This window comes from Natator depressus, chromosome 4, assembly GCF_965152275.1.
Source record: "Natator depressus isolate rNatDep1 chromosome 4, rNatDep2.hap1, whole genome shotgun sequence".
In the NCBI taxonomy this organism is placed as follows: Eukaryota; Metazoa; Chordata; order Testudines; family Cheloniidae; genus Natator; species Natator depressus.
This window is the reverse complement of record NC_134237.1, coordinates 54,466,561-54,483,867: the sequence shown is the minus strand read 5'-3', so window position 1 is coordinate 54,483,867 and position 17,307 is coordinate 54,466,561. Positions and strand designations below refer to the sequence as shown.

Sequence of the window (17,307 nt, the reverse complement as noted above, 5' to 3'; positions counted from 1 at the left end):
TTGTCAGAATGGTGAAAGCTACGGTCCACGTATTAACACAGATACTTTTTCCCCCTATTTTGTGTCCCTGGATGGACAGAGGAAACTGGGTCTGTTGAACTGGAAGCTGATTGTCAGGATATTCAGGGCTATAATCATCAGTTTGGATTAGGCAGTTATGACCATCTAAAGTAGCTTATTAGGTGTAGCAATAAAATTGTTAATGGGGCCAGTCAAAATTTAGACTCCAATAGCCATGAATTCTTTGCTCTTGGTGGACTTCTTAATCTACTTTACCTGTGTCACTGTGCCTCAGTGGGTCACAGCTGAGGATGTCAGTTCAGGACAAACTGTGGAGAAAAAGGGCACACTCTCACCCTACCCTGGTGGTTAGTCTATCATTAGATTATACTAAGCCAGTTTAAAAAAAGTAAATTTCTGTCTCACCACACTAGTTAACAAGAAGCTAAAGATGCAGCCTCCTTAGGCCTTCCAGCCCTTGTCTCACCCCCTAGGCATTGGACTTTGGTTAGTTACTGAAAACCAATGTAATCAAAGATAGGGCTCTTCTAATCCCAAGAGATCAGCCACATAGCCATGTCAATATATAACCCAGATTTTATCCAATAATCATGCTGAGGAAAGTTTTAATAATAAAATAGAGTTAAAAACTGTTAATCATATACATACAAATAACTGCAAAGTCCTTATAAGGTTTGTAGCAGTGATTGAATAGACTGCTGACTTGTAAAGTCTCTCTGGTAATTTCCAAAAGATTGAAAGGTCCTCAGTCCATAGTTCAAAATGTTCCTTTTAGTTGTAAATCCACAGTCCAGAGAATCAGGGCAGGAAAAAGGCAAAATGGAGATCTCAGGGGTCTTCTATATCCTCTGCCATGTGCCTGGAAATGTACTGTCCCAAACAAAGCCCACAGCCCCTGCGTATGGAAAGTTACTGGCCCAAGATGGAGTCCCAAGTCAAATGAGCATATGATATGTCCTTAAATGCTTTGACTCACAGGGGTAGCCATTGCCCATGTTCTTGCTGAGGCATCCACAAGAAGAGCTATCTGGGCAAAAAGTTTCTTTTATGGTCCATAGTGAGAGCTAAGTGTCCTTGATGGGCCATCAATACATAGCTGTCTGGCCTTAATATAAATTTTACCTGCCGGGTGTTACCTGGGAATACAGCACATGTGTATGCCTGTATGTAGCCAAAATTCATAACTTCAGATATGAAAATGAAACAGGCATATAAATGGGATAATCATAATTAGAAAATCATAACTTTTCCATTGACACCTTACATGACACATGTTGTACAAGACTTGTAGCTATTGTATAACAGTTGGTAAAATCAATGACCTAAATGGTCATATTCAATCATTCATCATCACAACCTTTATATTTTATGGAGTATTCAAGTTTTTAGCCAAGGACAGGTTTACAGAGCTGTTTACTAGTCACCTTAACTTCCATGTGTTGCGCAGTAATAAATGAGTAATATCTATCTCCGTATAAGTGCAGAACCACTACAAGAAAGAACCTAAGCATCCTCTACACACAGCAGTGGTTCTCAACCAAGGGTCTGGGGCAGGTTTCAGGGGGTCTGCCAAGCAGGACCAGTGTTAGACTTGCTGGGGCCCAGGGCAGAACGCTGAAGTCCCACTGCATTGGGCTGAAGCCTGGGGCCCTGAGCAGCTTAGCTTCACCGTACCCCCAGTGGCATGGGGCCCTGAGCAATTGCCCTGCTTGCTACCCCTTAAAGCCGGCCCTGGCTTTTATATGCAGAAAACCAGTTATGGTGGCACAGGTGGGCCATGGAGTTTTTATAGCATGTTTGGGGGGCCTCAGAAAGAAAATATTGAGCACCCCCTGCTCTACAGTGTCTCTGAAATTGTAGGGGTTCTCTCACAAACGTTCTGCATTCTCCTGTGGATTTGCCATTGTCTTGAGGCATCAACAAATCACATGTTCTTGGCCGTTGTTTGCTGTGGTGTCGCAGTAACTATGCAAAATTTGGAAGATTTAGTCAAGAAAGTAAAGTTGTGAGGGTTTTGTGTTTTAAGAGTACTTAGTCTTTTACTAGCTGGCATTTCAGGGAGAGAGGGAATATATTTTGTTGCTTCATCAGAAGTTCAGAATAACGCAAAATAACTTTAATAGCATTAAGAAGAAAAACATGTTTGTTTTTGTGTATTCTTTTATTGAAATGCATTTATTAGCACTTGAATGTATATATTTGCCCTCTGCTAGGATGTATAATACCATGTGAAATAACTAAACAAAGGGAGAACACTCTTTATAAATTATAGGAGAAAATGCTCATGATCCAAACTTCTGTTTTAGTTTCTTCCCAGATGGAAATAAAATGGAATATGTTGTAGATGGAACACACTTTTTTTCTCTTAATCCTGATATTTGCAGTTACTATTTTACTATAGGCATAATGGGACCTGAATAGCTAGTACATTATGCTGTATTCTTTCAGCTTTCCCCAATTGTAATTCTGGGGTAGTTGAACTCTCACACTTGGTATCCATTTGACTATTTCTTTGACAGTTTTTTGGTCATCTTCCCCTACAGAAAACCAGACCGGGAGAGAGCTGAAGATCTAGACTACACTAGCAGAGATTGTAACTACTTTGGCCTGTCTCCAGAGGAACGCAGAACGAAGCAGGCCATAGAAGAATCTCGCTCACTTTATGAGATTCAGCAAAGGGATGAACACGCTTTTCCTGCTCTTTCTGTATGTATGCTTCAGTAATTGTAGGTAATAAGGTATTTTTTACAACCTGCCAGTGAATTATTAATTTGAAATTTAGTTCTCTGCTCTTGTGAACTTTTCTTATTACTTTTGAGAAGTTAAATGACTTGTCTTGCATCTCTTCTGTATAAAGTTAAATAAGTACAATATATAGAACTGTAGATCATAGATCAAGACACTTAGCAGTTTTCCTTAGAGAATTACAGATATAAGCATTGAGATGTAATGACTAGAGTGGTCACTGAAGCCAAAGAGCTCCTTGCTCCATCCATGTAGAAATGGACCATGTTCCAGCAGATCCTTTAGGCTTAGCTAGGTTTCATGCAGGGAATTTGTACATCCCCTGTACAATTACCCAAATGCTGCTTTTCCTTTGTGCAGAACTACTCTAGTTCTGTTGCTGTGGGCCCTCTATACAGACAGAGTTGGGAGCAGGATTTGTTCTGAAGTACAGTTCTACTCTGTCTCAATTTGTCCAGGTGAAATCTGTTTACTTAGAAGTAAAACAATGGCTTTCCTAACTGCCAGTTCTGCAAACTCAAGCTGGGATCTGAAAATCAAGCGGTGCTCTAACTTATTCATGTATCGTCCTCAGTAATGAACATTCCTTAGGTTGAATTCTGTTCTTTCTTACGTGGAACTCAATTATCTTCAGAGGAGTTGAATAGGTTTAACTGAGTGTGGATTTTAGTCCTTCATTTGAAAGTTGGTTGTCCCTTCTGTTGATGCATAAGTCAGGATGGAATTCAGCTTCATCTCCAGTAGCTTGTTGCCTCTGCTGAACTAACAGGAGTATAAAAAACATACTTTGCTTTGTAAAGTAAGCAGATATAACTCTTAATACACACAGGGAACAGATCTGCTGGATAAGAATCTGTTGTCTTCACATAATCACGCTTTAGAATTTTTAGTTTGGATTTTTTTTTTTAATTTGTATTTCAGTCCGGCAGAAAACAGAAGTAGGGGAGACAGGCTGAAATACTAATAGGTGTTAGATTGTGAGGGGAATGGGATTTGAGAGAGACCTTGAGTGTCTTGCTCTTTGGGGATGACAATTTCCAGGCGGAGGGCCTGATTCTGCTTATCTTAAACTTTTCAATGGTGTTACTCCTGACTTCCATTGTTCTTCATAAGAAGCGAATCAGGTCCAGGAGAGCTTTCTGGAACCTCCTAGTAAGTAAAGAGCAGAACTAGACTGGAGGAGACCACCATCTTGTTGTTGCAGTGTGGGAAATGCTGTGATGCGCCTGCTCAAATATGGAAGAATATTAGGATTTTAAAATGGAAGAATTTATAGATTTTTAGAAGTGGAATAGAAACCCCCTTAGGACTGTCACCTGATGTGCTGAGGCTACCTCTAAGCCTGTTTTACCTGGCAGCTTGGGACTTCAGTACCCTGCCTGGTTGTGCCAGACACTCTAGCCTGCTACAGACACAGACCCAGGTCTGAACCACGTCCCCTGAAAGCTGCAGGCTTAACTGAAAACAGCTTAAGAAGTGCTCCTGTCTCAGACACCCAGTTCCCAATGGGATCCAAACCCCAAATGAATCCATTTTACTCTGTATAAAGCTTATACAGGGTAAACTCATACATTGTTCGCTCTCTAACACTGATAGAGAGAGATGCACAGCTGTTTGCTCCCCCAGGAATTAATTACTTGCTCTGGGTTAATTAATAGGTAAAAAGTGATTTTTAGTAAATAACAGAACAAAATAAATTACTAAGCAAAATAAAACAAAAACATGCAAGTCTAAGCCTAATACAGTAGGAAACTAAATGCAGGTAAATATCACCCTTAGAGATGTTTCAAGTAAGCTTCTTTGACAGACTAGACTCTTTCCTAGTCTGGGTCCAGCAATCATACCCCTATAGTTACTGTCCTTTGTTCCAGTTTGTTTCAGGCATTTCTCTGGGGTGGAGAAGCTATCTCTTGAGCCAGCTGAAGACAAAATGAAGGGGTTTCCAGGGGCTTATATAGTCTTGTGGGAAAATCCCCTCCACAAGATGGAGTTTTGCTGTCACCTGGGGAAGTCGCATGTCTATGAATGATTCAGCTTTTTGCAGGCCGATGCCATTGTTTTACATGTTTGTTTGAACATTCCCAGGAAAGCTTAGATGTGGATTGGCATCTTCCAAGGTCCGTTGTTAGCTAAGCACTCCCAATTACTTGAATAACCCCTTCACGCTATGTTGACCAAATCTGCCTTATGTGCTTCCTACAGCAAACACTTTAAGTACAAGCATAGAGCCAATGCTCATAACTTCAGATATAAAAATGATACGTGCATACGAATAGGATGAATACATTCAGTAGAACATAACCTTTGCAAATATGTTACATGGCATATCTAACATAAAACATATTCCAGTTATGTCATATTTGCACTCATAAGCATATTTCTGTAAAGCATTATGGGGTGCAAAGTCACAAGCTTAATAACCTGAGCTCTTGACTCAGAGGTGAGCCACACTCTCTTGGAATGCAACAGTGAATTGGGTGGGTAGAAAATTTGAGATTAGAAGGCTGCTTCTTTTCTCTGCCTCCTGCTGAAAATAAACTTGCATTCATGGAGGCCAAGTGAGGTAATTTTAGATGATGGCACATTGTTTTATACGTTCCTGTGGCCAAGCCTTTTTATATGAAATGCTGATTTTTGCTTCTCTCAATTTCTTTAGAACCATTTAGTTTGTCAGGCTGCTATGCAGACTGCTGATACTTGCGTGAAGATCCGAGCTGTTACTGAGAAAAGAAACAGCAGGTGGAAGGCAAATGTGGAAGAGCGAAAGGATAAAGGTAGTGTAAAAAATGTTTTCTGGACTAAACATTGTTAGCTTTTATATTAAGTAACCAAGTCGGGGATTTTCAAAGCTGGGGATGTGCCTATATGTGGATTTATGCATCTGACTGGGTACATGAGGGTAATTTTTGTGACAATGGTCAAGTGCAATGTAGTTGTATGCTTTGCTTTGGGGAGAAGGTGGTTTGTTTTCTTGATTTATGGGTATGGTCTTTGGGTCAAACACCTTTCATAGGAATTTTCAAATTATGTGGGATGGCACACAACAGGAGCTAAATGCTGAAAAGCTAGGTCTTCTGACCCACATCAAAATAATTAGGTGCCGGTTTATATTGAAATTGGCGCCAGATTAGAGTTGCAGAAACTGCTGATGGAGAAATGCCAGAGATACTTGCTCAGGTGGAAAGAGGGTTCATCTAAGAAAAAGCAAGTAAAAGGGGTTAGTGCCTAAAGTGACTTTATCTTATAAAATTGTAAGGGTAGGGGAAGGAATTGAAAGAAGAGTGTGTGAGTGAGAGATTGAATTGCAAACATATTTTTAAATTAAATAGTGCTGGAGAAGGGTGAGAGGTGTGAGATTTCCTTCTCCCATATTCCTCAATTCTTTGCGTATTTGTCAGGTAACTCTTGGAGGAAAGATAGGGTAACTAAGCTCTCCTACTTCTGGTGGGGTTCATTTTGTGATGGCGATGGGGAAGAATGTTGCAGTTGTATAGTGGGAGAGCAGACAATTGTTGTGTCAACACAAAATGCAGCTGCTAATCTGCTTTCTGGCCTTTGTCTTGTTATATATGAACTCTGTGAATCTGTTCCCTGCTTCCCCTTTCTTTGCTGCATCATGTTGAAGCTCCTTGATCTTGATTTCAAGGATCTGTCCTTCCCCATGTACCTATTTTTGCCTCTTTTCACCTGTCCCCTTTTCTCCTCTGCTTTGATAAAGACAAATAGGCATTGAAGCTCCTACATCTGATTCACATTTTTTTTGAAAGTCCCTGCATCAGGCAGAGCAGGGACCTGAATTTAGGTCTTCCACATCTAAGGTGAGTGACCTAACCACTGGGCTATTGGCTTTTCTAAGCTTCATTGGTCTCTCTTCTTTTTGTGCAAATTTTCATAAGGTCTTGGTTTTCATCCCAATGCAGAATGAAAACAAATTCTGAAACCTTGAAAATTTTTGTGAAACAGAAATTTTGTTTTCCAGCCAGCCCTACTTATTTCGGCTTATTCTGCTTTCCACGTGTATGCTATTTTGAAGTAACGTATAATTGAGCTGAAGTAGAAAGGTCATGATGTATCTGAAGATTTAACTTTGGAAAGACAAGTTGTTATACTGGCTGAAGTAGTCTCTCTAAGGTGCCACAAGTCCTCCTTTTCTTTTTTTGGCTGAAGTTGTGACTATTATAAATGATTTGATGCTTCATTTACGATGTTATATCTTTTTTGGTATTACAGATTCAAATTCCAGGCAGGTCCACTTCAGTCAGAAGTTTGAGTCAAATTCATCTGAGGTAATTTAAAGAAAAGACCAAAGCAATTCTTTCTCTCTCTCTCTCCCTCCCGTAATGTGCATTAAGCAGCACAGCGTAAGATGGCTAGCAGAGAGGTAGCTGTCTTCAGCGCCAAGGCTGCTGCTGCTGCTTTAGTACTTTCTGTAGATTATTGTAGGAGGGAGACTTGTCTTATTTTTGAGCTTCCTCAGAACCTTTAAGAGTCTGTTTATGTGGTCTCTCTCTGCAATGTAAATTCTACAACTTGGGCTATTAAGAGCACTTCTGAACCTGGATCTTTATTTGCTAGTGTACCCCATATGTTCGCAGTGTGAGTCTCTGTTCCCCTCTAGTGGTTGGACCTCACAGGTTTGAGTCTGGCCTGGTTTAGGATCTAGAGGTTCTCACTGTGATTCCCTGCTGCCATCAGATCATCAAGAGGCATCACATTAGGCTTGCCATAGTAGCAATCTGATAAACACTCATCTGATGGCCAGCCCACCTTTTTAACAAAGTGTTGTGTGCTTAATATCTTTTATTGGCATTTTTTTGTAGAAAAAAAATAGAGTAGCATTGACTCTCCATTTTAACTTTTGTAATAGAAGAATGGTGGAGATACCAAGTATCCAAAAGCTTCATCTCCTTTGAAACAAGGAAAGACACAATCTCAATCTCCTGCTGAACAAGTAAGAAATGTTTGTTTAATTTCTGGTTTTTTTTAAGCCATGAGGCCTCCAGGCATTCTTGCCATCACAGCCGTATAGCTATTGAAGACAATTATTGTCTTCAATAATTGGTATTGTGGTAGTGCCCAAAGCCCCCAGTTAGGATTGGAAACCCATTATGCTAGGTGCTATATGAAGACCTGGTCCCTATCCAAAAGATCTTGCAATTTAATTGTAAGGGTCATTCCAGGAGTTTGTGAGTAAGGGGTTAATCCACATCCACCTTTTAAGTGAATGCTACTTGGGTTAAACACTCCCCCCCCCCCCCCCCCCAGCTATTTCACCTTCTGTGACTTTCCCAGAGACCAATATCATTCCCTCTACAACATTCGCAGCTCCTGCTGGTCTAGGAAATTGTTCAAACAACTTTGGTTATGTTTTGATAGCATCAACAGGCATTGTGGTTGTTACCATCCTCTGATCTGTGGTATTGTAGCACAGTATCATACATGATGAGTATCTGAGCAGGCCCACTGCTTCATTTAATCAGTGGCTTTTCTTTTTGGAGGTGAAAAACAGTAAATAAATTTATTATTGTGAGAGTTGCTGAATTTACTGCCTGGAGATGGGAGCTTGATATTCATTCATGGTATCAACTTTTTCTGGAGGGGTGACCCCTAGGATGAGAGGGTAGTTCAGTCTTCATGCACAGTCAATGAACAAGACTAAAGGTGGCTACGCAGTTAGGATTCCTATTTTGTCAGTAGCTTGTTAGCTAATGTTACTAGGTGGTGGTTTGCTACTGTGACAGTGGCAGCCTGGTTAAATCTAGATTGTCAAACCTTTGTGAATGGAATAGAATTTAGGCTCTTATTCTAAGTAAGCATTATCTGTGAGCCCTACTAACTTCTCTTGGTCTCTTTGCTTTATAGAAACTGACAGCATGCTTACCATGTGTAAATCCAACTCCCCCTCCTGCCTTCTCTGAGGTGCATTTGCCTCCTACAGTGCCTTCTATTCCAGCCATTGTGCCAGCTTGGCAAAATGAGCCAACTTATCGACCAACAGGTTTGAAGAAATCTTCTTTGGTCTACTTCAGAGACTTATTGTACCATGTTCAGAACGGTCTGTCTGTAAAAAATGACTTCAAATTGTCTGAGTGGGATTTTGAAAAACAGACATTGAAAGATAATTAGAATACTCAACTCTCCTAGCTGCTTTTGAAAATCCCAGTTACTTCAGTTGTCCATATAAATGTCATTGCTAATTAAAATAGTTTACATGACCCTTTGCCTCTTAAGGGAAGAGGGGTTGGGGGAAGTATTACTATTCCATTCCAGCCTGGATCACTTAGAGATTCAGCTGTAAGATTCAATTCCCTTTTGTCTTCTGTAAGGGTATTTTTAAATAATGCAAGTGATAAGATTTTTGTTAGCACTTTTGGATAGACTGTTGTACAGTCCCTTTCTGAAAACTGTTTTTTGAATTGAGCCTTCATTTTCCTTCAGCTTCATTTCAGGACTCATGCCCCTCTTTATCATCCTAAATAATTAATCTTCCTGATGTTTTAATCCTACAGTTACTTGCTATCTTATCTCTCATTAATGTACTTTAGCCAAATTCTGTGTACTCATGTCTTTCGCTCTTCCCTCTTTTTCTTAGGTATTCCAACCCAAATACCTGTTTCTTCATTGATGCCGGCCCCGACAACTGGACCTGATTCTGTTGTATCCCAGGCAACATCTGCTCCAGTTGCCGGAGTTCCTGTGTCAATACAAGCAGTTAACCAGCCTTTGATGCCTTTGCCTCAGACACTGAATCCTTATCAGGACCCATTGTTCCCTGGATTCCCTTTTAATGAAAAGGGGGAGAGAGCCATTGCACCACCTTATTCCCTGTGTAATACTGGGGATGATCTACCTAAAGGTAGGAAACCTTTATATTTTACACTCTTTTTCTAATGGAATGTCTTTGTTTAAAATCTGGATGAAGGAGAATGAAATGTATTCCTTTAATTTGTTTTGATAAGTGTTGAAAGATTTAACAGTTGCTGTGCTACTATTCTTTGTATAAAAAATAAGTAAATTGTACTATTCGTTTTTAGCTTGTGCTGCTAATGGTAATTTTAAGTGGTGATATTCATAACTCTATTGTGAACTTTTCATGGCTCATAATCTGATTCATGAATTTACTTTCTTATATCAGAAAGTCTGATTTTTGTGTAGCTTACATTTAAAAAAAAAAAAAAAAATTTCCTTGACCATATTGTAGATATCTGTTGCCTGTTATGGCAGTGAAAAATAGCAGATGGAATCTCGTGTTGTTTTAATCAGAAATTTGAACCTTACTCAGCAATTTTCTTACTGGTCTGGGAAAAGGCATATTTTAGCATTTAAAAAAAAAAATACAAGGAGTTCATGTAGAACATACCACACCTGACTGGATGGTGTGTTCATTTTGGTAGCATTCTCTCTTACATTTGTAAACTGAGTTCGGTTCCTTGAGCTATTAAAACTGGAATTTAAAACATGCAGTTGAGTTTCAGATCATCTTATATCAGTCCAAGGGGAGTCGAACCAGCAGGCTGAAGTAGCAATATAAAGTGTTGAACTTTTCTCTACTAGACCTGTAGCTGAAAATTTGCACAGAATGAGATTGATTGCTGGGTGGGAGGAAAAAGTGCATGCGTGCGTGCATGCACACATTTTTCTTAGTGTTAATTAACTTGATGTTTTTTTTTTTTTTCCTCTAGATAAAAGTATTCTTCGATTTTTCTTTAATCTTGGTGTGAAGGTAATTATCCAAACTCTCATCAATGAGATTTTTCTACTTAACCTCCATCTCCCACATCCCTAAATGGTAACTTTAGTAGGGGAAAATCAAAAACGGATTGATTTTTATTTATTTATTTTTTTTAAATTAATACTAATGATACTAACTTTGTATGGGGATTGAGTGGCTCAAGGTACTGGTAATGAAAAATATAGATCTGCTTACCTCTGAGTTGCTGCTTTAAATCCAGCCCAAATCAAAAGTGACTGAATAGCATTTCCATCATATGGCTGTTTGACATGTGTGGAAAGGAGCTTGGTGGACAGTTTTCAGAAGACAGATGTTCATGTCACAGACATCACCACCATCACAATAATTTTGACTTTTTTGGCTGGCAGCAGAGAGACCAAAGATTGAATGGATCATGGGGATGGAGCTCTGAGACTCCTAGAAGTGGTCCATCTATGTCAATGGTGAGACATCTTGACAGGGCAGCTTGGGGGGGGGGGGGGGGGAAAGCTGTACTGCTGCTGTTTTATACTGTACCATTTGTGTGGTTAGAGGACTTCAGTCTCTACGACTGTCAACTGGATATCCTTCATAAGCAAAAACAATTCTTACAGATCTATAAAATCCATATGGAACACTACAACTTGTTCAAGCTGTTAATTTTGGGGGGGGGGCCTCTGTTATGAAAATGCTATATTCTATCCATAGGTAAGGCTAAGATTTTGCTCTCCATTATGTGCTTTTTCTTTTGCACATGCCCCCACTTCTAAAATTCTCAGTCCTTTCCTCTTCAAGTTTTTTGTTGGCAACAGACTCTGTTTTAACCTAAACTAGAAATGACCTGGACAAGCCATTCTTAAATACAGGACCGGGGTTTGGGGGAAATAGGTGTTAATCATGTTTTGAAAGGTGTTTTTGTTTGGTTTTTGGATGTCTTCTCTCAAATATAACTTCTTAGAAACTTCAGATAAGGTTTATTCAAAAGATTTTGGTGAATGAGACGTAGCACACAAGACTAATGTTCAGGTTTCCGCCTCTGTGAGTTGTTTTTGAATTCCAGTATCTCAGAAACGGCTAGCTGAAATCACTTCAAATTTGAGCAAGGTGTTCTCTGCTGGCAGCAGGCTACACATGCAAAATTTGGAAGTGAAAGGCATGTTCACTGAGGTTTTTAGTGGTGACTCCAAAATTAGGCATATAATTTAAAGCAAGCCTCAAGTAAGAACAGGCTACCCTCTCTACCATATTTTGAAAACTTCTCTTATCTCAAATTTTATATCAAATAGTTTGCTTGAAAGATTTTGTTGAGATCTCATGCACAGCACCACTTTTGAGACTGGAGAAGTCATATTTAGGCAATTAATTCCTGGTCAATTAAATGTGTCAGAATAATCCATTTGGTGCTGAACATGAAAATGGAACCAAAAGACTGAAGACATGAGCTTTCTTTCTCTCTCTTTTCAAAGTCTATCTTTTAGCTGGAGTTAAGGTTGCAAGTATGTGCCGGTAACTTACAAGTAAAACACCTTATATAAGAATGTTGTTGACTCTTCCTATTGCAGTGGCATGAATCTGAATTGGGGTCCCATTTATCAAAAAGCAATTGTTAGAAACAGGGAATTTAAACTTTAATTTTAAATTAAAAGAATTTAAAACATTTTGAAAACTTAGGTATGCATAGGTAAGACACCCAAACAAAATTCAGTTCCTGAATTCAGGAACTATCAAATTCTGAACTGATCCATCAAAAAACAGATTCATCTTCTTGGTGTCCACAAACACTAGAAAGCTTTGATTTGAATACTGCATTGGTTGAACTTGCTCTAGTTTTTACTGTGGCCACAAACAGTCCACAGAAGACATTCTTTACAAATTCACAGTTACATCAGTATCCTACTGAAGGCAGACATCCCCCATTCTTCATTAAGATTGCATATGCCACCAGTTAAATCAGTGTCATTACATGTTAGTGCAAACATCATAGGCCCAGATCAGGAAATCAGAATACTTGCAGAAAAGAGCAAAAGTGAGGGTGGTGGTGAAGCATGATATACCAGATATGTATATATATAAAATTAGTGCTCTGTGCTGCGGTACATTCAATAGCTCATCTGCAAGCATTTTAAGTGTAGTGCATCTACAAACTTAAGATGTCTCTAGTTGTCTGCAAAGTACTTTAAGCTATTATGAAAAAGGATGACTAAGGGGAAATGGGAGGATGTTTAACTGTACTGTCACTGTACCAGTACAGTGGCCTTTTCCCAACATCAGACATCTGCAGCACATGGCTGTGGATTTCCAGAATCCTTTAGAAAAATTCATGGTTCAAAAATAACAAAACTTATGTTTGAAAGAAACAAAGAAGGGAAGATAGAAGACTGGTGTTGCTATGGGGATAGAGTTAACAATGCTGTGTGACCATAACTGATTCTTTCCATACTCTACAATATTTTGGCTTTCTTTCCTATATTACCTTATCAGCTAATTTCTTGGGTTTCTGACTGTGGTTGTTTAACGGGAGCATTCTTGTAAGGGCTAGTCTAAATGGGGAAATTTATCAGCGTAATTGTATACCAGTATAACTACCCAGGTGAACACACTTGTTCTGGAATAATAATGCCTTTTTCTGGTTTAGCCTTTCACTTTGGAAGTGGTATAAATTAAACCAGAAAAAGGCAATGTTATTCCAGAATAAGTACCCACATGGGAAATTATACACCTATAATATATTTGTGTGTGTGTACAGTAAATTTTCCCATATATTCAAACCTAAATCACCCCCATGCCTGCCTATTCTACCCATCTTAAGTTAATGACATCCATCTTAAATCTAGATTTTTGTTTATCTAGAGAAGCATCATGTATACCATTGTAGTAAATGCTGTAGCAACATTTCCATTCTGCACTTACAATTTTAAGGGAGGTAATTTTTTCAAGCTTTATTGTAAAAAAACTACCTCTGGTCTCAGACTTGGTACACCTGACTTCATCTGTGGAGTAAAATCATTTGTGGTGTGTTTTAATGACCAAATCTGGAAAAAAGATCTCTTCGGCTATCATAATTTAAAGAATGAAAAGAGAGAGAAGTTAGTGGTTTTGATAACTTTGTGTAACTAGTCAAAGTCTCTGGTTTGGTTCACAGAAAATTAGCTGGCCATTAGTCAGTGTTGTTGCTATGTACGTTAAAAATATGCTTTTGTTTCATAGACCTAAATTTGAAACTCGCTTTGTGGATCATATGATTTCCATTGCTGGCAGTGTGCATTATTTAGGATGTAGTCTGTCATCTTCTGCGTAAGAACTGTCTACTGGCTGAAGTACACTGACCAAAGAGTAGAATTGCTGACAACCTTGGAGGGCAGCTATGTCTTTTTCTCTCTTATAGAGAATCTCCTGGTCTGGAAACTGGCTGTTGGGTTACCATGCCCACTAATGCCACAGAAGTAGCCACTGGTAAAATTCTCGGTGTCCTACAGGCTCTTTCCATATAGGCCTGGGAAATGTCAGCACCTTTAGTGGACATGATAATCCAGCAGCTCCCAGACCAAAGGAGAAGACGTACTTGCAGTAAGTGCAAACTGTCTATTTTCTGTTAGTGCATATTATTAGGTGGTGACAGAAATCCAGTTAATGGGCTGCAGAATGTGACCTTACTCAAATATGGCTTTTGAATTTTGTGGCAATGAGCCTCACTTCAGATGTCTGCAGATCTGTATGTGCATGTTTCAAGATGAGGTAACGCTATTTTTTCCTCAGGATTTTGACAGAATGGATATGTGGGTTAAGTGTCCATTTAACACCTATGATTCAAGAAAGTATCTAGAAAACCTGAACACACTTAAAAAGCATAGCTACAACTTAACTTGCTCTGTTATGCTTTCTGTTGATCTGTGTTTAAGCATTTTGACAGTGTTCTTTCTGTATAGTCAAACTGTTTCCCCTTTCACACAGCAATAGGAATTTAAAAAAAAAAGATTGTAAAACTGTAAAAATAGGTCAAGGGACTTGCAGGCAGATATGATATATATAAAAAAAAACTACTTTTATCTCTTTTAAAATAAATTGACTGGGTTTCAAGTTGACAAATGACTTTACAGTGTGATATTTTACATCTGTTTGTTTTAATTCCTTAGTAGACTGAAACATCTTTGTTTTGCAGGCATACAGCTGTCCCATGTGGGCACCACATTCTTATTTGTACCCTCTGCATCAGGCTTATGTAGCTTCTTGTAGAATGTACCCAAAAATTTCAGTTCCTGTGTATCCTCACAACCCTTGGTTCCAAGAGGCGCCACCAACTCAGAATGAAAATGAAATGGCACAAACAAACAGACACTTTCCTATGCAGAATGAGGCCAGATCCGATGATCAGAGTCTGCAAGTTGACACTAGGTCTCCATCATTGCCTCTGATTATATCTACAGCTCAGGTGTCAGAAAGTCAAAGACAGGTCTGTGTAGAATCCGAGAACCCAGTGCAAGCTCTTCAGTCAGATCAAGATGAGTCGGTGAGAGGAAAAAACATGTTCCTGCACCCTCCATTTGGACACAATCAACTTTTAGGAGCTGTTTCAATAGCACCTCCTTTTTTCCCTCACTTTTGGTATGGGTGCCCATTTCAGGGTTTTATGGAAAATTCAGTAGTGAGACCTAATGTTATGTCACCTGAGGACAAAGGGGCAGCTGTTAGCCCCTTAGCAAATATATATCTGGCTGAAGAATGCAGTTCTCCAGTTCCTGTAACAAGTTGTGTGGAGCATCTTCGGAAGGTAGTGAGTGAAAGTAGCTCCAGTGCCATACCTCTCCCTGTGGCCAGTTTGAGCAGCGAATCTGATGTCCTGGATGAAACCTCAGCCAGGATGCCGAAGATGGAGCAAATATGTACTGCTGTTTCTCCTGCTAAACAAGTGAAGGCTGCACTACAGAATCATTCTACACAGATGCAGGGGATCGAGAGGCAGACACTGGTGTCACATGCTTCACCATCAGTAACAGAGCCACCAAAAAATGAAATGAAAAGTAATCTTCCCGGTCATAAGGAAAAGCCAGAGAAAGCCAGAGATGCCAAGGCTACTGATAATTTACAGGCCAACTTGGTAGAAAGCAGGACACACAGAACAAGGGAAGAGAGCTCTGAAGATGAAAATGAGGTGTCTGATATGTTGAGAAGTGGTAGATCCAAGCAATTTTATAATCAGACTTATGGCGGTGGCAGAAGGCCAAGAAATGAATGGGGCTACCCTTCTAGTCGGGGAGGATACCAGTACCCAAGAAATGAAGAAGCCTGGAAAGGACCACCGAACAGAAGCAGAGATGAAGGTTACCAATATCACCGAAATTTTAGAGGGAGGCCATATAGAAATGATAGAAGAAGGGCAATCATGGGAGATAATCAGAGGGGGCATCTAGCATAGGCATGTCTTATTGGAAAGTTTCAAATGCCAATACAAATTTCAAGGAGAGACATCTAAAATCTTCCCAGTTTTTTTTGTTTTGTTTTAAGATGGGTACACTTGTAACCTCAAAGTAAGGCCTAGGGGGAAACTAACTCCTAGTCCTAGCATTAAGTTTCTTGGCAATTAAATATTAAGTTTTTTGGTTGAGGAATTTTTTCCAATTTCTGGAAGTAGAAAATAAAATTGTTTTAAAGTATAAAAACAATACAGTTCAATATTGAACTTTTTTCCATAGAGGTTTGAGTTTGTGATACAATAAAATGTTTACTGGAATGATACAAATATAGTATTTGACATGATCTAGGTTCTAAAACTGATGGTAGTGTTGCACCAAATATAAATGTATATTTTATCATACAATGCCTTAGTTCTAAACTGAGCTAAAGGAATTTTCAGCCTACCGCACTGTTGTCTTTGATATGCTTCCAACCCAAAGGCCTTTCATCTCAAAATCTGTCAAACTTGAATGTTTCTCTTTAGTGTGTTACATCTATGGCAGTCAGCTAACTGTGTCTTAGATATGTTGTATATAGTTCTTTTAATATTCATAGGGTATATTTTTGAATTTTAAAAAGCATTTGTTGAAATCAAAATTGAGACAAGCAGTCAAGAATAGCTGTGTGTGCATTGATAGAAAATTCAGTGGAATGGCTGTTTCCACCAAGAATTCTTAATACTGGTGTGACTATAATGGTGCCTATGCCAATTAAATATTTACAAAGACAATAAAAAATGTAGATGCTATGCATTTCCAAAATATTCTGCATCTGTTATAATAGCAGAAGTTTTTTAATGCCACTTTAACACTAATGCACTGACAAATCCTAAATATTTTGTGAGCAGAAATGCATAAAATACAAGTTACATTTTTTTTAAGTTTGTATGATGAGCTACTGTTGAGCTTTTTTGGTGTTGCACTGTTGATGCAAATTGGTTACGCTTTTGCATGTACAATTCATTGCTGGAACTCCTTTTTAAAAACAAGATGTGGTTTTCAAAATATATTCTCTAGAATTTCAGGAGAAAGCGGCTTCTGCCTTATATTTTTACACTGTGTGTCAGAGTTCTGATTGCTGTTTCTTCTGACTCTTAAAGATGATCTTTGCAGTGTTCCTGATTTATTGCCTTTGCAGTTGGGATATTCAGCTATCCAAACTCGAGAGTGCAGTGTGCACACTATTCACTCAGCTCTGTTGCTTTGTAAAATTAACGGTTGTGTATATTTTTATATCTCTGTATATACCAGTGTAAAAGGTGATGGTGCCCTTTTATTCATGTCTATGAGATTGTATACCTTTGATCAGGAAACTTGAGTGATACTGTTATATATATGACGAAGCAATTCTTTTCAGATGCATGCCATGTATAAAACACC

General features: G+C 38.9%; 1 protein-coding gene across 1 annotated transcript in view; it reads left to right on the top strand.

Annotated features, from left to right (window-relative positions):
* OTUD4 (OTU deubiquitinase 4) overlaps nt 1–17,307 on the top strand; it is a 42,918-nt gene extending 25,611 nt beyond the window's left edge. Inside the window, exons 15-23 of the mRNA XM_074950942.1 lie at nt 2,565–2,727; nt 5,423–5,540; nt 6,997–7,052; nt 7,634–7,717; nt 8,629–8,764; nt 9,359–9,622; nt 10,449–10,489; nt 10,867–10,941; nt 14,637–17,307. Coding sequence (XP_074807043.1) covers nt 2,565–2,727; nt 5,423–5,540; nt 6,997–7,052; nt 7,634–7,717; nt 8,629–8,764; nt 9,359–9,622; nt 10,449–10,489; nt 10,867–10,941; nt 14,637–15,890 — 2,191 coding nt within the window. The 3' untranslated portion in view covers nt 15,891–17,307. The remainder of the gene's footprint in view (nt 1–2,564; nt 2,728–5,422; nt 5,541–6,996; nt 7,053–7,633; nt 7,718–8,628; nt 8,765–9,358; nt 9,623–10,448; nt 10,490–10,866; nt 10,942–14,636) is intronic.